Below are 22,533 nucleotides of genomic sequence, written 5' to 3'. Positions count from 1 at the left end.
AATTATATGAGGAAAGTGCAAATTATGTGTCATTATATAAAACATGTGTGGCTGTATTAATGACAATCATATTCATGTTTGCTCAAATTATAGCTTGTTTTAATCAACTTTAAGTATAATTACAATTCAGTGTCGAAGTGATACATGTAATGAAAAGGATTAGCAATTTTTACAAATTTACACGACCTTGCAATCAACCTTGCACGGTTGGTTGGTTTAATAAATTCTTTCATAAGCTGAGTCTTATTTGCACTACATTATTGAAAATGGCACGTAACCTAATTAGAATACACGTGCATATATGTAGTGCTCGAACCGACACGACAGCTTCTTGTCTTTCCTCGTTACTTTATTTTGCGTATTTCGCTCAACACTCCTCCATCCAACATCGCTCAACGTTCCTCCTGCTAACACCGATCCACAGTTCTCCTCCACGCTCTCCACTCGCTTGCCGCGTTCCGCTGGCCTCACTCGCTCCCCTTCACTCCTCCGTCGACTCTCCTCTCCACTCTCTCCGCCACAGTTCGGCTGCTCTTTATCAGCTCCGCCGTCCCGCTCCGTCATAACTACATCAGCTTCTCTTTCCACACTCCAGCCGCTTCCTACTCTTCGTCGTCTCACTGTTACTCTACACTTCTCCACTGCTACCCTACACTTCTCCACTGCTACCCTATACTGTTACTCACTCTGCTGCTCTGACTCTCCATCCTCTGTCTCCTCCCAGGCGCGAACTCCCGTCTCCTCTAAAACCCCTGACTTTATCCCCGAGCCAATTAATTCCCATTTAATCAGAGGCATCCCCTGGGACGCCGCTCGCCCCAGCCCCCGCTGCCACGTGCCATGTTTTTCCAGACACTGCGGCGCCATTCTCCGACAACAACACCCTCTCGGCCAATCAACGCCCTGTACCCTTAATTACTCCCTGCCACCTACTACCATCCTCAGACATCACGCCACCTCCTTTGGGACAACAACAACGACCAGCCAATCAGCGCCCAGTGTCCTCATTTGCTCCCACTATACGCTGTGTGCGCGCACACCGACTTCAGCGTGTGACGCTTATCTCAAGCACTACATTTATATAATTTCACAATGTGAAATAAAGTTAAATATACTAACGTGTGCAGAATCAAATCTCTTCTTTTCTAGGGAAAAACCCCCCATCGTAACGGATAAATTCGAAGGCAGGAAACCCCAAGATTTTAAAACAACACGTAGACATTTGTACATAAAGCACTCTGTGCCTTATGCAAACACCTGAAAGCACACATCCTTTGTTCCCTGGGCACCACGGTGCCGATATGTTAACTACCTCGCCTGGATACAGGTGGTCGTGGGTTCGCTCCCGACCCTGGCGCCTGTATATTTGGAGTTTGCATATTCTCTCCGTACTCTTGTGGATTTTTATCCGGGTCCTAAGGGCTTTCTCCTTCACATTTAGAAACATGCTTTTAGAGTATTTGGCTGTTATAAATGTCCAAATGATAAGGCACTTCGTTGAGCTATCATCTGTGTTCAGGTCGCTTTTGATAAAGAGTTATACAGCTCAGTGGGCCTTACCTGTTAAGTTTTAGTTTAGTTTGAAAGTGCATTGTGGTTCATCTTGTCTTCAGTCGCAGCAGCAGTCCTAGTCACAATTGTTTAAATGTATGTATTTAAACACCATAGGCTTTTGTGACCAAGAAAATTCATAATGTAGGATTTTGTTTGGGTTAGATCGCGTACATATACATGTCATTAAACCTGCCACCACCCGACACAACCAATTAGTAAGGTTTGTCACGTAAACAGAATATGCCAATTCGTTACTAGTACAGCACACCTGTGTGTTGGAGAGCGCCTGATGAAGCTAATTGTAATTATTTGCGAAACATCGTACTCAGATTGCAAATGTTGTGGCTTTGCTCTCCAACACACCAGTGTGCTATACAAGTAACGAATTGGCATGTTCTATTTACGTGACAACCCTTACTAGTTGGCTCTGTCAGGTGGTGGCGGGTTTAACGACACACATATTTATGCGATCTAACCCCCCAAAAAACCTATATTATTGATGTATTTTGATGGTGACCTGAGATAAAAGGACCAGAATGCACTTCTTCAGGAAATGTTTTTTTAAACATCTGTAGGGGTGTCAGGGGAAGGATTCCCACCAATAGGAGGGTTAGTGGGAGGGGTAATCGAGGAGATATAAGGGGAGAACGGGCGGGAAGAAGGGGCCTTTGGCGGGAACGAGATTGGGACGGCTGGGGACAGGTGTGGATGGGAGAAAAGGATTAAAAGACGAACCCCCTGCAATCTTGTGTCGGCTCTTCTTTACACATATTTTAGGATGCAGAACATGGTCTATAAAAAACGGACATTTGTTTGCTGCTCTGGTGTCATAGACGTACGAATAAATTTGTATTTTTATTTTTGGAGCTGTTTGTCAAAACACTGCTGGATTAAAGCCTTCCCAATGCCATGTTGGTCACAGGAGTTAGTTGACCATATTTCCCCATGTTAGTCTGTGGGTTGAAGTGGGGTGGTAGGACCCAGAACTGACCAGAGTTGATTTATCACTCACCACTGTTGTTTGTTGTGTCCAAAAATCACTCAGGTTACCAGGTTCCTAGTGAAATGTGATAATCACTTTGCTACCAACTCCACCCCTTGTGTTATAAATGACAATGCTTGATGGATTACTGTCATGATATAGGGATTAGCACACTGGAATTGCAATCCAGAGGTCACAGGTTCAATCTCCCAGCATGGAAGTTGAAACAACAATACCTTTTCAAATTCCACTTGCCTCTGTCCACCCAGCAGTATACATCGGTATACTGCAATCGATCGTGAGGTCGGGTTGGTGGGGTAAAGTGTATGTACGTTCGCCTCTTCTAAGACGTCTGGCCAGCGTGAAAGAGTTGGCCAAAATACTCCTTACTGGAGACCTTTATGCCAGCAGTGGCAAGAAGAAGAAATTGGAGGGCTGCACCTTTACCGTTCACCACATTTTATTTGCTTCTTGGGGTGAATGTTCCCTTCTGCTGAGTAAAGAGAATTTTCACTTTGGCGGAGTTCTGAAAAGCATTTTCCTCAAATAATTAAATCAACGTGATTGGAGGGTCTTTGATTTTCTTTATTAAATATTTTTTTTTACCAACATTCAGTGGAAAGATGACACTTTTTGAAAAGAAATCCATACGAAGTCCAAAGCAGAGCACCACAAGGAAATTCAAGGCACAAATCATTACCGATTAAAATCAGTAACCATGAACTTCAAGTCTACATATATAAACTATGTTATAGTAATATAAAACTGAAGACTATACTTGTTTTAATCCCTCGCACTTCCTGTCAGTCTGGATTCAGTAATATACCTCACGATTTCAATTGTATTATGGAATCCCTAACCATTCTTTGTGATTGTTTACCATTATCAAGATTTTCATTTTCCATATAGCAGTGGTAGGTGATAGGTAACAATTACGATGTTGCAACAATGAATAAAAGTAATCTGAAAACCCACAAGAATCTAATTGTATACTCTTTGGTTCTTTCGGTAAAGTCACGTAGTTAGAAATAAAATAAAACAAATCACGACGTTTCGATCGCAACACAAGCAATCGTCATCAGGTGGGACGACAGCAAGAAACAACTGCTGAAGAGTTCTTCAGCAGTTGTTTCTTTCTAACTACGTGACTTCACCGAAAGAACCAAAGAGTATGGATTCCTGCAGTCACGAAAGCTTCAAATCAAGATTTTAATTTATATTTTATCCAATGCATTAATTTGGAGCCCGAGGATGAACCCAGATGAGGTGGCACCTGCCTCCTGAGTACATATGCAGTGAGAGGCGATTTAAATTTGAAAAAAAGAAATCGGTATGAAACCTGCTTTAGCACAAGTGTAGAAATAATTTACAGCTACAAAGAAATAAGCACTATGTATCCGGTATAAACTTCAGTTGTTTTAAGGGTGTACACAATAAAATAACAAAGCCATACATTACTCAGCTACAAGCATGCATGTGGATATACAGTACACTATCAGCACCACTTGACATGGTTATTACCCTTTGAACCACAGGGATTTTACACCAATTCATTTTCATAGCACCACGTGTTAATTCATTCGGTACCACTGAAACAAAACAAAAACCTGGAACCAAACATTTGAGTGCACGTAAGCTCTTTGAATATGTGAGCACATTTCATCTTGAATTGTAGTGGTTACAGTCAAAATCGATATAAACATATTAATAGTGTGACGTACAAACATTTCCAAGTACTTGAAATGTATTACAGTCATTAAGGACCTCTGGATAGCATATAGTACATGAAGGACAAAAGATTACTAAATCACATGGTCCAAGAACAAGGCTACAACTGCCCTCAATGGCTTGTCCTATTTGTCAAATATTTTCTAATTGCATATGAGACACTCCATGCTTGTAGCACCTCCGATTAGCATGGTTGGCTACTTACGGTGCAAAAGAAGTTCAACATACGTACACACGTAGCAGAACACGGGCACCACTTTGAACACTTTTTTTAACCAGCATACAGAACATGAACGGACTTATTTTACCCTTTACTGCTGTCGGCGTCCTTGAGTTATTCATCGCTCATCCACAGCCGTTTCGACAGGGCCAAGGGAACGAACGGTGGTGTTAATGTGACTCTTAAGCAGTCTCGCCGGACTGGATGAAACTAAAATGGAGAGCACAGGTTTTGACAGACGCTGCCTTGGTCGTTATTTGGAGACGTGTTCGTTGCCCCTCGGGCGGCTGCGTTGAATGTCTCGGTGACACGTGAGGCAGCACTGGAGCCTCACGGTTGCCACTTGACATCGGCCCAGCAGCTTGAGACGCCGGCAGAATGTAAACGACATTCGGTCCTTCTCGCACGTGTGCTCTGTAGACAAATCAACAACAAGCAATGGGGGCAGTTGCTGAGCCTCGTGCAATGAGTAAAAGCTCAGAGGAGTCCAGGTGCCGGAACAGTGGCACGGAGACAAAAAACTTGTCCCGGCACCTGGACTCCTCTGTGCTGTGGACCCCTGTGTAGTCACACAGCATTCATACGCGATAGCTGGACAGTAATTAAGGCGATCTGCAAAGCAATGAGTGGAAAAGTGGTCATGGCGGCAGTGCTTAGATCGTGAGTCTCTCATCTGGCGCCAATAATCCGGCACAATTAAGTGTTATTGAGGAAAAGTGTATTCATTTTCACTCATGTATTTATTTGGGAGCAACAGGAAATGCAGCTGCTTCCCATGAAAAGATCTCGCACCCATGGCCTCACTCGTCCTTGCTTCTAAGACCGGAGATTTAACAGGCAGGCAGGCCAGAGTTCAACCACAGAATTGTAATTTTAGGCCACCCTCTTCATAGCCTGGCACCTTGGCTCCATGAGCCCGTGGATCCCATATTCAAAAACTGAAAATGATCATGCTGACTTGAATAATGTTTTTCAAATGGACTGGGTTTGTTAATTCTTCTGAGAAATGACCAATGCGAAACAAGGTTTCACTGATTGGTAAAGTTCTAGATCCATGTAGACTATTACTACTATTTACTCATTTAATTTTACCAGGTGAGGCCCATTGAGCTGTATAACTCTTTTTCAGAAAGGACCTGGCCACAAATGATAACTCAACGAGGTGGTTTATCTTTGTGCAATGTTATTGCAGCCGAATACACAAAACGCATGTTTCAAAATGTGGAGGGAAAAAGGAGGACCCGGAAAAAATCCACGTGACCACGTGAAGAACGTGCAAACTACAAATATACAGGCATCAGGGTCGGAAATGGAAAACCACGACCTCCTGTAGTTAACATCAAGAAGCACATGCAGGAAGAAGAAATGGGGGTTCAGCTCTGATACCATCAATGCATTTCACTGCCACACCAAGTCCAATTGCACAATGGAGCAGTTGAACACTCGATGGGAAATTGGATTGAAATATTGTATTATCCACACTTCTTAGGGACATTCTGCATAGGAGTAGCAGGCATAGTTCACACTAGAACTGCTGTCGCCTTTTTTACTGCCCCCTGTCGTTTTTCTCAGTGACAGCAGGAGCAGCAGTGTAGGGAATGCAACAAAACCAACATTGTTATGGTTAATTGTTGCAAGCCAAGGAAGGAATACAGTATGCCTATGTATGTAAGTATCTTGAACTTATTTTGCACCGTACGTAACAAACTTTGCTAATTGGAGGTGCGGGGGAAGGACAACAAACTAAACTCAAAGAGGAAGACCACTGCAGACATGGAAGGACGGCATCAATTCATATCTAAGAGTTAGATGACTTACTCTTTGGTTCTTTCGGTAAAGTCACGTAGAAAGAAAATAAATTAAATAATACGACGTTTCGATTGCAACACAAGCAGTCGTCATCAGGTAGAACTAAATTAGAGAGAGACAAAACACAAACACGGAGACAGACAGACACACAAGCAGAGAGATACAACACAGAGACACACAGAGAGAGACACACAACATAGACACACAGTGTCTCTATGCTTGTGATGATCTACACGGTGGAACGCCATTTCCTTCCTTAATTTCTTCTTACATTTTTTTTACATCTCCTTAATTATGTTTCCTGACCACAACATTTTGGTACGACACTTTTTATTGGTGTATTTTAACATTTAACTTTTAAGTTCGGCCAACAAATTGCTCTCCATGAGCACGATGCTTGCATTAATGCATCGATCAGTGGCTATGTTCACGATACATGTATTGAACTGTGCACAGTTGAATGATGATTTTTTTTCTATTTGTATGTGTTGTATTCGGTTGGTTCTGTAAAGCATGCAGCCACCAGATACACTCTTAAAGCAATCCTGTGAATGTAGATAGTTGCAGAAAAACTTAGTTTAAAGATTATGTTGTAATTAACGATATATAAATACATATAAAGCACGTGTATAACTTGTAATGTGTAATAACACTTTGCTGACACTGGCTGGGTTACTCTTGAAAAAGAGATGTGTAGCTAAACGGGCTGGAAATAACCTTCTGACTACTGACAAATTAACCACAATGGCCAATACCTAATTTAATATTAAATCGAATCCTGAATTCAGAAAATGTATCGAACCGTGAAGGAGGACAAAGGTTACGAGATGAATAAACACCAATACGCATCTATTACAATATTAAGATGAAATAAGAATAAAAAATTAATGAGGTGTGTTGGAGCAAAATATATTTTTTAATCTCTCAATCGCATAAATAAAAGTATACCTGCATGATGCCATTACCGTGCAAGTACTATTAAATAACTCATTATGACAGATAGCAGCAAACACACATCAATACACTTGGGGATTTCCAGTAAATCCTGCTTATAAGGCTCGAAATGAAAGCTAAATTGGAAGGGGAAATATTGAAGTGATGATAAAGCAGGCTGAACATGGCATACTGCATCCGATGACCTTCCTTCCCAGGGGAGGAATTTAAGTTGAAGCTTCTGTTGATATTAATTGCATAATTCAAAGCAAGTGAAATCTCAGGAGAGAAATGTATATTATGAGCAATATTGTGTTATTTGTTAAGTGCTGCATATATAACGTTCCGAATAAAATCGTTAGGCAGACTCGAGCTTAGTTTATTCTCATGTTCATAATAATTATCGGCATCAGCTGTGATATGGCAGTGAGTTTTTATTAATTGTTACATATTTACAATATATATCTCAGCTTTATATATGTATTTCTGAATATAAAATACCGTTTGGAACAAAGTACGTATTACAAACACCTGGGAGCTTGTAATTATTTTTCTGCAGGTTACTACTTTAGTATGCCTTATTATGCAGTGCGCTGTGGATGGAGAAATAACGGAGATGCACAGTGGTAGTTTATTACATTCTCAGGGGAAAGTTTCACTCATGTTGTTAAATTTGTCAGTTCTGCTGCTTTGAATAGGAAGGTCAAAGCAGCATGTGTGCACACAACTTTTGTGATTTGTTTTTATCCACATGAAGCCACAAATGTACACAGCAAACTGAGATGTCAACATCTCATACATAACCCACGCCAAATCCAAATGGTTACAATTACACTGAACCATTAAATATTTTCAAGAATAAAATGTCCCCCCTTCCCACCTCAATACTGTTATAAACAAGGCAGAACTGTCAGTAACAAGGCAGATATTTGTGATGTAACAAAAACATATCCTAGGTTATAAATTTTATTTTAACACCCTTTGGGTCATGGGAGTTATTTGACCAAACTTCAACCGCACTGATAAGTGCCGGTTAGTGAGGGCGAGGAGCATTGAACTACAGTACAGTTTTGTATAACAATGGAGTTGCTGTGTTGCTGACCACACAGTCCCCCGTGACAACCTGGCACGCGCTATCCAGGCTCAACCCAAGTTTCAAGTTTAATTTATTAGGTATAGCCCTGTGAGCCATTCGGCTCTTGAATCGGGTGCAACCGCAACAAACAAAAAAACAAAAACATGAACAAGAAGACATCTTAAAGTGACTATGTGCAAACAGAAAATCCAAGAAAAGACAGCAAAATATTGCAGAAAAAGCACCGTACACCAACACTGTGGGCAAAAATCCCAGTGGGATGCAAGTCAAACAACAACCACAACCCGTGCTTAGCTTCAAAGATTGGGCCCATTGCAGGTGATTTGGTAACAGGCAATGTATGAGTGGAGGGAGATAATGAGATGTAAAATGTTTCCCATATTGCAATTGTGGTATAACTTCATAAAAGGCAGTTGTGGATGGATATAAGTAATCTATCATTATTTCGGTAAAGTCACGTAGATAAAATAATAATAAAAAGTAAAGTGATTTAAAAAACACGACGTTTCGATCGCAACACAAGTGGTAGTCATCAGGAGAAGGGGGGTTAGCCTCATTATCATTATTTTAATGGGGCTGGCTCACACGAAATTGATTTCTCTAAGACGATGGTACTTTACTAGCCTACTGGCTATCAACAAAGATTAGTTCATGAAGCCATCCATATATACAGACACAATTTCAACCGAGAGGATGGTTATAAACTCAGCAATCATTGGAAAGATGTCATCAACCACTTTGGGTCATGACTTGATTTGTGTTTTCTTGTCAACCTCCACCGTCAGCAGTGTGGGTGTGTGGAGCGAGGTGCAATGATTGCCTAGCGGCCCTTTGATTGGTGGAGACCCACTGCCGGTTCGTTGTTTTCTCCTACATTAACATTAGCTGTTCCGCCCATGCTGCTGACACACTTGGGCTACGCCCATCTCTAAACCTTTATAAACAGTTAGCCTTAAGAGCTGATGATGAGCACTTGTGTTATGATCGAAACGTCGTGGTTTTTTGTTTTTATTTTATTCTTATTCACTTTCTTTTTATTATTATTATTTTATCTACGTGACTTTACCAAAAGAACCAAAGAATATTAATTCCTGCAGTTACGAAAGTTTTAAGTAAAAATTTTACGTATTACATTAAAGCACCATCATTTGGGATACTGTGATATTATGATAGCGTTAGAGTTGTAATAATGTTAGTGCCTATTGTTATATTTCTGCAACTGAGGCTGCTTTTTTGACATTCATAAAAAAATGATATATCCTTGACCTCATCATAACTGTCAAATAATTTCCGAACGGGGAAAAAATGGTACTGAAAAATAACTGGAATGTCGACAATAGGCATACAATGCCATCACAAATGAGCATGAAATAAATTGTGCCCTTGTAAAAAAGCACATTTTCACGCTTTAATTGATTGCCTGCTGCACAATAGAAGGAGCAGACAAGTGTGAATGATCCCTTGGAGATTCATGCCACAGCTATGAGACACAGGGACCTTGGGCGAAATTTGTTGAACTCTATAAAGAGTACATCTGCCTTCTGAAATCTGGGCTGTCAGAACAGATTCTGGATGTTTTGACTGAAAACTAAAAAAACTCCTCTTTGCTTCCCTTTTATCCGTGAGTTCAAGAACAGCAGTGCCCAATGGGGCAGTGCTTATGAATGTAATTCTCTGAAAAGCTCTAATGATAATTGCCATAACTAAATGGAGGCACTGGCATCAAGAAAGAATTCCCATTTGTGGCAGAAAATTAAAGCTCTGAGAAATTCACACACAAAAACCAAACAAAGATCACCCATATAGCCTTAACAGACTGAAGGAGCAAGTGCTGTTAGCGAGCACCTATAAAGGCCGGCACGGCACACAAGGGAGTGGGTGGCCAACACCACGCCTACCTGGCTTTGTCTCCCTAGTGGCGAAGTTTACACACCGAACCAGGTACTCAATTGAAGCTGAGTCAACGTAGGGGAGGCCCATGACCGGTTAAGATAATCATCACTGGTGTTGGCCATAAGCAGGAATCAAACTCGGGTCGCCGGTTTTGTAGCGCAGTGCGATAAGCACAATATCACCGCTCCCACCCACACAAACACAGACTTATATGCAAAAATGTACATAATCATATCCACATGTAGTGGGTTCTAATCAGGCACACACCAAGACTGGGAGGCAACACGTTGTATTCTCTAACACAACCAACACTATTCAACGTTCCAAGGTTAACTATGTACATTCCGAGCGACTATGTACATTACAGGTTAACTGCGTAAGTGGTGGCCACCGTTCCTAACCACCTAACCACTTGAACAGATTCCCGATATGGTTGAACGAGAACTGCCGACACGCCGTCGTCTCGTTGTGTACTGAGCAGCGAAGATCGGAGAAGACGACTTCTTCCCCGGATTGAACAGCCATGCTCCCTCTCGGGGCTCAGCTTATATCTCCTGTGGCGTGACCGGGCTCCGCCACTGGGCACGCCCCCTTCTCGATCCTTCACGAAGAGTCTAGGTCCACATCACGTGGCCCGCTCACCCCCTTTCTGGGGGCCCCAGTGCCCCCTCGTCCGGTCACGTGCTCTCACGGGTTCACCCACAGTATCATGTCCTGACCCGACCTCCGTGACATCCGGAATCTGCCCTCTAGTGAGCCTTTGTGCATAGTACACCCACTGTCGCCATTTATGTCGTTACACATACAAAGACCAAAAATCTCCTGTATAGCCTTAACAGACTATTGGGGCAACTAGCTTTTTTGCCCGTCCAAGGACGGGTGGTATATTGCAGTAAATCTGAAATATTCAATAGAAAAATTGTTCAGCTCATGATTATTAATGAGGACGGGGTGTTGCCCCATGTGGAGTGACTTCACCCGCTAATGGTTATTGGGGAGGGGTGTGGCATGTGGAGGGGTGTGGCATGTGGAGTGACGTCACCCACTCATGATTATTAATGAGGGGAGGGGTGCGGCATGTGGAGTGCGCGACCTTCTTGTGCGTTAGTGTAAATTTCCACACGTGCATGAATATTAATGAAGGGGGGGGGGGTCTTTTGCAGTGACGTCATGCACGGATGTCGCACTGTGCTGCGTAGATTTATTTTTTACCGTCACTTTCTGTAAAGAAACGTCATATTTGAAGCGACTTTGTGTTATAAATTATTTAATTCGGCTCGACCTTCCTCTGCGTTCGTGTAAAAATCCACTCACTCATGAATATTAATGGTGGGGGTGGGCCTCGTGTGGAGTGACGTCAGGTTGGGGGATGGTTCTCATGTGGAGGGACGCCACGCGCGGGACGGACAGACATTTCTGGGTGATTATAGTAGGTAATTGCTGTTAGTGAGCACCTATGAACGTCAACATGGCTCGTAAGAGTGTGGTGGTGTGCCCAAGACCAGTGCTTTTGTCTCCCCAGTGGCGATGTTGATACACTGCACCAGATACTCATAAAATTGTGATTCTAAATAGGCCCAGGTGCAGTTCAGATATTACTTGCCACTAGGCCTCGGCAAGGTAAGGTAATTTACCCTTTTTACCGGGTAAAAGGGTAAAGGTAAAGGGTAAAGATGTCGACATGCCAAGGGGTAAGGTAAAGGGTAGGGTAAAGGTAGCTCGGAAGAATTACCCGGTAGGGTAAAGGTAGTGTGAAGTATTACCCGGTAAATACGGTGCCTTGTTTACCGCTAAAAGCTCCGTGGCGCAGTCCGTGGCCTCCATTTAATAAGTAATATTAAAAACAACTTAAAAAAAACACACTTTTATTAAATGTACGAGTAATGGCAGAACTCCACGACTCCAGGAAGTGGCCCCGAAGCTTGCCATGACGTAAGGGGCCGTGGTGATTTACAGCCAACGTCAGTTGACCGTGGACAATTAGACCCAAGCCGAAACATAACATCTAAAAATGATTTTATGATAGAATATAATATTGTCATCAGTATGACATAAGTATACCAAGTTTGCAGTCGATACCATATTAGGAAGTGGGTAAAAATGTAGTTACAAGATTTGAGGATACAACGACGACAACAACAACAATGACAACGACAACAACGACAACAATGACAACAACAACAAGCGTGTAAAATTGGAATCATCGAGAGTATTTTATATGAGTAAAGCGCTCTACCTAGCATTTACCGTTATAAACCTTGTTCATGTGTAGTTCCCTAGTAATTACCCTGTAATCGGGTAATTTGTATGGGGTAAGGGTAAAAGGTAGGGTAAAAGGTAGGCTCGTTGCTTTTTACCTTTTACCTTACATGCTAAAGGGTAAAAGGTAGGGTAGAGTGATTGTATTGTGGTAAGGTAAAAGGTAGGGTAAAGGTAGGCTCGTTGTTTTTACCTTTTAACTTTTACCTTACCATGCCGAGGCCTACTTGCCACTGACGGTAGCCGTTGTCAAGAATTGAACACAGGTCGCCAGGTGTAAACACTGCGCTAATGCTGCCCACAAAGACAAACATCCCTCGTACAGCCTTTACAGACTGTTGAGTAAAGTGCTATTGGCGAGCACATATACTGCTGACACACACAGCCACGCACGCAGCATGTCACTCAAGTAAGTGTGTGTGTTTTAAAGCCCACTTTTTGAACCCAAAGTAATGAAAGATGTCACGGTGTTCATATTCTTTGGGTCTTTCGGTAAAGTCACGTAGATAGGTTCTTTGGACTTTACCGAAAGACGTATATTTATTTAAAATAGAGAAATTGAATGGAATATATCAAGGAAAGGGCATTTTAATTTTCATTTGTTGTGTGCACGGAAATCAAGGCCTTTCTTTCTTGCACAAATAACAGCACCAAATGGTTGTCAACAATAGTCTAGATTTATATATCGCACTGAAAGCTGCAATTAGCACGGTTGGCTTCATACGGTGCGAAATAAGTTCAATTTACATACATACAGTGCCAAAAAAGTTTGTGAACCCCAATGATAATTATGGAAATTCCATAGTTCTACCATCATAGCGTTCTTGAATCAAAACCGTTTTTTTCTTAAATATACAATAGGATTTATATTAAACAATTCCGTGTTCTTTGAAACAAAATCATATATGAATTCAACAAACTGAGTAATTAAGGTTCAGGGTATGTGAAAAAGTAAGCGAACCCCCTGGTTTAATGAGCTCAATTAAGGGAATAATAAGAATCAGGTGTTTAAATATTTAGTTAGATCTTCAGAGGTGAGTTTGGGAGGCCCACCCAATATAAAGATCAGAAACTGTGAGTTTGGTCTTCACCATAAAGGTGTGTGGAAACAGGTCGTGCCATGATCAAAATAAATCTCTGAGGACCTCAGAAAAAGAACGATTGATGTTCATCTATTCTATTCTATTTCGGATTTATATACTGTCCTTTCCAGGGCGCTTTAGTCCGGAAAGAGTTACTAAACCATTTATAAGGATTTGGGGCTCCGCCAAACCACTGTAAGAAAGTCTACAAATGGTGAAAGTTCAAGACCACAGTCACTCTACCCAGGAGCAGTTTTCCTAAAAACATCTTTCCAAGAACAAACCAGAAAATGATCAAAGAAGTCACAAAGAACCCCAGAGAAACATCCAGGGATCTACAGGCCATTCTCGCCTTGGCTAATGTGAGTGTTCATGACTCAACTATCAGAAAAAGAATGAATAAGAATGGTGTTCATCGATGGATAGTAAGGAGAAAACAACTGCTCTCCAAAACGCAAAACGAACATTGGTGCCTGTCTGAAGTTCGCCAAATAGCACATTAGATGATCCACAAGACTTCTGAAACTATTCTCTGGACAAACCAGTCAAAGGTAGAACTTTTTGGCTTCAATGAGAAATGTTATGTTTGGCGAAAACCAAACACCGCTTTCGAACAGAAGAACCTCATTCCAACCGTCACGCATGGTGGTGGGAATGTGATGGTTTGGGGCTGCTTTGCTGCCTCAGGACCTGCATGGCTTGCCATCATTGACACAACCATTAATTCTACATTGTATCAGAAGATTATAGACGAGAATGTCAGGCCATCTGCCCGTGAGCTGAAGCTGAACCGTGGTTCTTGCAGCAAGACAATGATCCTAAACATACAAATATATCTGCATAAGAAGAAGATGAAATTTGCGTTTTACAATGGCCTAGTCAAAGTCCGGACCTAAACCACATTTACAATGTTGTGGCAGGACCTGAAGCGAGCTGTCCATACAAGGCAACCCTCAAATGTTACCGAGTTGAATGAGTTCTGTAAGGAGGAATGGGCCAAAATTCCACAAATCCGATGCGAGAGACTGACTAACGGTTACAGGAAATTCTGAGTTGCAGTCTTTGCTGCTTAGTGATCAAATCTAAAGGTTCACCTACTTTTTCACACATGGTTATTGAATGTAGAATAATTTGAGGATAAACACACGTTGAAAGAGTATCATGTTTTGTGTAATTTGCTTAATCCGGTTATCTTTACATATTTTTAGGACTTAGATTAAGATCTAATAACATTTTAGGTTTGAAATATGTAAAATATGTGAAAATCCTAAGGGGTTCACAAACGTTTTCTCGGCACTGTACAAAGCTGCCTGGGTCTTGCAGGCTTTCAAAATTTGTTTTTCATTTCCAATAGAGGCAGTGCCATCTAATGTTTACATACGTCCAATCCATGCTTCTTGGGTGGCATTTTAGAAAGACAACTGCACGATTCCCCCAGCCTGACCTTCACCCAAAAAAAGATATATTCTGATATACTTTACCAGCTGTCTTATCAGCCAAACTGCAGATTTATAAGGTGTTTGTAAACTGGAACTGTCAGTATAACAAATCCACACTCATGCACCACTTCTCATGTAAATGCAAAGTCTAGTTTAACTGGAGAGAGAAGCAAATCTAAAATTATATTTCGTGAGCCGGCAGGTTATAGAGTACATAATATAAAAGCAAAGTGAGTGGTTTTACAATGATCAACCAAGTAGTAGATACAATTCTAGCTTTTGTAGTTATGATTGAAATCTAATTAATGTATATAACTTGATTTTGGATGGTCAGGCACACCATATAGCTCGTAGTATATAAATCCTCAAGTTCAATGTGGCAGTGTTGATAACTTATATTTTTCGTTTCGTTTTGATGCATTACCTAATCACTTCCTGCATGCGAGTGCCAGAGTGATGATGCATCTACAGTTATTTTCCAAAGCTTTTCTGCAGACCATTACTTGGAGATACAACGATCACTGGAATTTGTAGCGCACAGCCTGGAGAATTGTGATTCGTGCAAGGATAGAATTCCTAACTTATTTTAATCAAATCAATTTCTCTAAGAGTGTTGCAGCACACCAAACACTTAAGAGGATATAGGAATGCAGAGGTGAGTGGGGTTAAGCCTTGCCTATACTTACTTGGGTCATGAGTCTCACACTCATGGATATTGCATTTCTGAGCATTGTCCGGCCGTGGCACGTGCTCACACAGGGTCGTGTTGTCCTCTGCTCTGCGCGTTGTGGCATTTACGCATTTCACGAGCCGTCTCTGAACGCCTCCCCCACAGGCTGCCGAACACTGTGAAAACACGGGGTTGGGAGGAGGGTAGTTGTGGGGTGGGACATTGAGAAGCGATGTGTCAGCGAGGTTAAAGAGGTGCCTGAGATGCTTTACAGATGTGCTGACTGTCTGTGCTGTGTGTGTGGGGGACTCAAAGTGATCTGTACAATGCCCTTGTTGGCGTGGCATTTTATAAATTAGTTTTTTTGTTGTGTTGATGTGTTCATATGTGCCGCAGAATTTTTTTTTTATTGTCACACGTTTGCGTTTTTTTGTAATACACTTGTAAACTGTCGTGGCTTGGTGGATCAGAGTTTAGAGGCCTGAGCTGGCACCACTGAGATTCTTTGTTCAGATCTGGGTAACCTGCCTGTGATCAACTAGGTTCTCAAGTGTAAGCAAAGTTGATGGTCTCGACCCTTTAATGCAACAAAAAATCCCATCACGTAAAATTTGGTTTTCTACCTAATTTGGCCGAATTCCAGCTCTAAGAATTAAAACAATATTAGCTTGATTACTGTGAGACAAACACTTTTTTGGAGCACGGCATGTGGGAAGTGCAACTCCTTGAGTGTTGATTAAAAATGTCACTTTAAGGGATGTCAAAAGTGCCGCGGTTCTGTGATATATCTCTCCATGGACCACTCTCGAACGTATGGGGAGTGATACATGGCTCTGCAAGAGTTCCGATTGGACACTGTCTCATGAGACTGATGGCACAATTTGAATATTGGAAGAATATAAAAAGTTAATTATCAAATCTGTTTGCAATATAAATCCAAGATTATGCTACAAATTTGGATAAAATCAGCAATATACATTAAACTTGCAGGCACCTGAAATTAAACAAAAAAAAGTTAAAGAGAGCATAATTAGTGATTTACAAAGAAGCTTTGTGCATATGTTTGCATACATTATAAGATAACAGATTTGCAATTGTCAATTCCCTCACCTCGCCCCAGGGTCCGCTCAGCCACTCGGCGCAGGCCTGCAGGTTGCAAGCGCGGCTGCTGTCAGGTTTCATTTTCTTGTAGCATCGTCCCGGCTTGGGGCAAAGAACGGGGCGCCGCTGCGTCCCTCCCCCACACGCACGTGAGCACTGCCGCCACGGAACGGAGACCGCAGGAACCCATCACTCCGTTGTTAATTTCTCCACAAGCACGCATTCACTCATGGTTGTCGTCCATCATATTTGTGTCTGGCCCCTGCAGCGAACATACGCAAGACTATGCCATTGTGTGCTGGAGTCAGGGTCAAAATTTGCCAACTTTGAAATGTAGCCACAAATTACTCAACCGGGGTTATACATGGCAAGTATCACCCCCCTACTGGCAGACAAATGCCTCAAGTCACTGTTGCTCATGACATTAGCACGGTTGGCTTTGTACGGTGCAAAATAAGTTCAACATATATACATAATAAGAGTATCGTGGTCACATGAGTTCTAATCTGGTTAAACAAAAGTAAACGTTAAACTTGTTTTTGTGTAATAATGGATATCCACCTCCATAATGTGTGGGCTGAGGGGGGCTGATTCCCACCTTCTGAAGGCTCAGCCCCCTTTAGTTTTTGCATGGTTCCCCCTTTACACATGGTGACGCTACAGAGTTGTGGATGTCCTTTAACACTCTTCCCCTGATTGTGAGACGACCAGGGACAGTGGTGTTTGTATACAGCCGGTACGTTTCATTTTTATCAATGTGAAGTATCGGAAATGACGGCAGGAAACTTCTTGACGGGTAACACACTTTTTATTAAATCTTGACTTGTCACAATACAACGTGTGGTCTCTATTCTTCCGACGACACACTTTACTTAACTCGTGTAGACTCTCTGCCTCTGGCTACACTCTTACTTAACTCGTGTAGACTCTAGGCCTCTGGCTACACACATCACTTGTCTCGTGTAGACCCTATGCCTCTGGCTACACACTCCACTCGTCTCGTGTAGACTCTAGCTCTCTGGCTACACACGTCACTCGTCTCGTGTAGACTCTAGCTCTCTGGCTACACACATCACTCGTCTCGTGTAGACCCTATGCCTCTGGCTACACACTCCACTCGTCTCGTGTAGACTCTAGCTCTCTGGCTACACACATCACTCGTCTCGTGTAGACTCTAGCTCTCTGGCTACACACTCCGCATGCTGACACTGCATGCTCCCCCTACACTCCGCCTCTGGGTTACACCGAGTCCGGGTCCTCACAGGACAGCGGGACTGGGTACCGCAGGGCCCTGTCTCTTCCTCTCCGTCTTCAGTCTTCGCTGGTTACACTCTCCCCGTGCGCCTGTGCGCATCACCTTATATAGTCCCTCCTCCCGGGAGACGGAGCGGATGCGGACCTCGATGTGAGCATCGCTCCTTAGTGAACCAATCACGACGCGCTATCTCTACGATCCGCTTTCCCCCAGCGCGTGTTTCCACTCATCACCCAATCACGCCGCGCTGCCACCCGATCACTCCCACACCAGCGCGTCACCGGCACCCAGCCAATCAGCACCACACAACACACGATCCCGCGCTGACCCCTGATCCCTCACCGTCAGCGCGCGTCACCACACACACATCCAATCCCGACGCGCTGGCACCTTATCGCTACCCCAGCGCGTATCGCCACTACATCACCCCCCCCCCACATAGCTCGCAGCCGTCCCGGCTGCTAACCACAACCTCACACACCGTTAACACAACAAAACCCCCACCCCCCCAGTGTGCCCCGTAACACAACAACAACAGCAACCTATGTACAATCTGACAATTAACACAAGAAAAGTCAACAATAACACACAACACCTTATAAAAAGCTATATACAGCCCGACGAACAACATAATAAAAGTGATTTCCAGAAAATGAACGCGCCCGGCGTCCCCGTGACTACCGCAGCGACGAGGCGCTCCAACTTCCTCGACTCCTCACATGGTAGGTCATGAAAAGTAGCGCGCCTTGGCGCGAGTCCGTCTGGCCGGTCCGTCATATGGGACGGGACGCTGACGACCGTCCGGTGGTTCCGGTTGCTCTAGACGGCGCGGGTCGGGCCTGAAAGGACCGGCCCCGCCGTGAAGATCCGGCCGCCGGTGGTCGGCAGCTGTCAGTTCCGAGAGACCTGGGAGGAGATCAGGCGGAAGCATGTGAGGATCAGGCAAGGACATTTTCCCCTTTGGGTCGTCGGTCACGTCACATGCTCGGCCCTCACGACACAAGGGGAGGCCATATGGAGGCGAGAACGGTTTCAGTCGGGAGGGGTGGACGTACCACCGTCGCTTTCCCCATTTTATCTGAACGCACTGGGGGCGTGCAACACGCACGACCTCCACGGGTCCCCGCCATGGCTTCAACAACTTAGGCGACGTAGCCAAAGGCGCCTGAGGGCAATGCAGCCAGGCCCTGTCACCCGGTCTCCAGTCGTGCACGGACACCTTTCGTGCACGCAACCGCTCGTTAGCAATTTGGCGAGCCCGCGAATTAAGCCGTGCGGCCTCCCTTGCCTCTGTCAGCTTATGAATATTAAATTTAATATGTTCTGCCAATTTAGAATTAGGTCGTGGTGCGGACAGGCCAAGCTGCGTTTCCATTGGCGGGTCGGCTTCCCGACCGTACATCAGATAGAATGGGGAAAACCCCGTGGCTGCATGGGGGGCCATTCTATACGCGGCGAGGACCCCCGGGACCTGCAGGTCCCAATCAACATGTGCCTCACACACCCGCTGGCACAGCATAGAAGTCAAGGTCTTGTGGAGTCTCTCCACCATCCCGTCCGTCTGCGGGTGGTACGGGGAAGTACGCACCTTCTTAGTGCCCAACAGATCGCACACCTCTTGCAGCAATTTACTTGAAAAAATTTTCCCTTGGTCGGTCAGCAGGCGTTCGGGAGCCCCCTTGTCCAGGACGTAGCCCTCGACAAAGGCGTCCGTCACAGCCGCCGCCGACTGGTTGGCGAGTGGCCACGCCATAGGCCACCGGGTAAAATATTCGACCCCCACCAACAGGTACTTATTACCCCTAGGCGTGACTGGAAAGGGCCCCAGAATATCGAGCGCAACAAGCTCGTTAGTGCGCGAGACTTGAATGGATTGCAGCGGTGGATTAGCTGCCACGGGCGGTGGTTTCCACCTGGCGCACTCAACGCATCCCTTCAGAATATTTACCACGTCGCCCCCCATTCCCGGCCAATAATAATCACGCTGAAGCAGGGCAAGCGTTTTGTTTACCCCCAAATGCAAGAGGCGTTCGTGTGCGGCCAAAACAACTTTCCCCCTCACAGCAGAAGGCACCACCAGTGCATGCCGCCGGGACAAACTGTCCCATCTCATCAACATGCCCTGTTTAAGTACATAGGAGCCAGTTCGCTCCTGGTCCTCGTTAGGACCTCCCACCCTGCGGCGCAACGCTAGCAGGGAGCTGTCCGCCATTTGGAGGCGGCCCCACTCACTCAGCGACAGTGAGAGCAGCGAGTCCCGATCCTGAGAGGTAGCGGGAACATCCCCGATTGGTGTGTCCGCGGTCGCAACCAATGCCCCCCTATCTTCCCCAACCGGCGGTTTACAGCGCGCCGATCCCGATAGACACGCACATTTCTGATAAGGCAACAATCGCGACAGGGCATCGGCATTTGTGTGTCGCAACCCCTTACGGTACGTGGTCGTGAACTGATAGTCTTGGAGGACTTCCAACCACCGTGACAATTGGCCTGAGGGCTGGGCGACCCTCAACGAATACTGTAGCGCCGCGTGATCCGTCCGGACCGTAAAGTGACGACCATAGAGATACGGTCTGAACTGTTGTACGAAAAATACAATGGCGAGCAGTTCACGACGGGTGACGCAGTAGCGCTGCTCCGCCGGAGACAACACCCTGCTACCATAAGCGACCACCCTTTCGACTCTCCCAACGACCTGGGACAGTACCCCCCCAATGCCCGTGTTGCTAGCATCCGTATCTAGCAAGAAGGGACTCGCAAAATCCGGATAACGCAAGGGTGGGGCACCCACCAAGGCGTCCCGGAGGGAGCAGAACGCGGCCTCCTCCTCCGGTCCCCATCGGAACTTCACACCTTTCGCCGTTAGAGCGTGCAAGGGTTTTGCAATAGTGGCGAAGTGCTCAACGAATCGGCGGTAATACGAAGCAAAACCGATGAAACTGCGCACGTCTGCAACTGACGTGGGTGTCGGCCATGAACTGACACAGTCCGTCTTCGCGGGATTGGTAGAGATCCCCGAAGAGTCGACAATGTGACCCAAGTATCTAACGGACTTACGAAAAGGGTGGCATTTGGCCGGTTTAAATTTCAATTTAGCCGATCGCATTCGCAAGAACACCCCTCTCAATCGCTGGAGGTGTTCCTCAAATGTTCTACTGAAAACAATGACATCGTCAAGGTAAATCAAGCACCTCTCCCATTGCAAGCCCGACAAAACCAACTCCATAAGACGCTGAAACGTCGCTGGAGAGGAGTGAAGTCCCATGGGTAACCGGTTAAACTGGAACAAGCCCCCTGGAGTCCGAAATGCTGTCTTAGGTTTAGACTCTTCATCGAGTGACAACTGCCAGAATCCCGATAATAAATCAAGAGTCGAAAAATATCGCGCACCAGACAATGCATCGAGGGACTCGTCCATCCTGGGGAGCGGATACGCGTCAGCCACAGAGATCTTATTCAGGCGACGGAAATCTACGCAAAATCGCAAGGACCCGTCTTGCTTCTTAACCAGCACAATAGGTGCTCCACAAGGACTGGAGGAAGGCAAAATAATGTCGGCTTCAAGCATATCGTTAACGGCCGACTGAACAAGTACCTTCTCCGCAGGACTCAGTCGGAAGGGATTTAGCCTGACCGGCGCCGCATCGCCCGTGTCAATGTGGTGGCGCAACAAATCCGTACACCCAATGTCATATTTATGTTTACTGAACACATCAGAGAATTCCCTGAGTAACTCGCGCAGCGCACCCAACTGCACACCTGACAAATCGTCCGAGCCCGTGCACAGCGAATGGACCCATTCAAGGTCCTCCCTTGGTTCAATGTTTTGCGTGGGGCTCGGATCAACGTGCGCAACCAGCCGCTCCTCCGCAGGAACCCGCGCCGCGTGAGCCAGCACGGTACCCTGCTGAATGACGGCTGGCCGCGACCCAGCGTTTAAAACCATTACAAACGGATCCTTGTCCGCCCGAACCAAAGTGTGAGCCACCGACAAATCGACTCCCCCGACAGCCCTGTTAGAAGGACCCAAAAGCATGCCTTGTTCCAAAGTCCCCTCCACCCATGGTTTCCGCAACCGGAGGGGAATTAGCATCTGTGAACCCGGGGGCACGTGCACGGTCTGCGTCGCCAACGCTTGTATCGTGGCGCACGCCGTCCGAATCTCAGTAGGGTTCGTCAAAAATGAAATACGGCGACCCGATGGTAGTTCAATGCAACGCTGATCGATTAGAATTTTAATGGGCATCTTAGCCAAAAAATCAGTGCCCAATAGACAAGGAACCGCCAAAGAAGACGAAACGAAAACGGGTCCCGACAATTTGATATCTCCAATGCAAATGGATGCCCTAATCTGACCGATAATGCCCAACGATCCCCCATTTGCGGCGAAAAATGGCACATCCACTGGGAGCAGCGGACGGCATTGTACGGGGAGAATGTTATAAATGAGGTCCGATATAATAGTCGCCGACGCCCCCGTGTCCACCAATACCCTGACCTCGACCCCATCAA

At 44.9% G+C, this 22,533-nt stretch overlaps 1 protein-coding gene across 1 annotated transcript in view; it reads right to left on the bottom strand.

Annotated features, from left to right (window-relative positions):
* Nucleotides 1–3,103: 3,103 nt before the first annotated feature.
* Nucleotides 3,104–22,533, bottom strand: part of LOC144721967 (A disintegrin and metalloproteinase with thrombospondin motifs 7-like) — a 92,099-nt gene continuing 72,669 nt past the window's right edge. Inside the window, exons 22-24 of the mRNA XM_078599972.1 lie at nucleotides 16,776–16,922; nucleotides 15,682–15,841; nucleotides 3,104–4,898 (exon numbers count right to left, since the gene is read on the bottom strand). Coding sequence (XP_078456098.1) covers nucleotides 4,738–4,898; nucleotides 15,682–15,841; nucleotides 16,776–16,922 — 468 coding nt within the window. The 3' untranslated portion in view covers nucleotides 3,104–4,737. The remainder of the gene's footprint in view (nucleotides 4,899–15,681; nucleotides 15,842–16,775; nucleotides 16,923–22,533) is intronic.

Source organism: Lampetra planeri, chromosome 13 (genome assembly GCF_965212315.1).
Source record: "Lampetra planeri chromosome 13, kcLamPlan1.2.h2, whole genome shotgun sequence".
In the NCBI taxonomy this organism is placed as follows: Eukaryota; Metazoa; Chordata; class Hyperoartia; order Petromyzontiformes; family Petromyzontidae; genus Lampetra; species Lampetra planeri.
The sequence above is the reverse complement of the archived record's forward strand: the minus strand, read 5'-3'. Positions and strand labels throughout refer to the sequence as shown.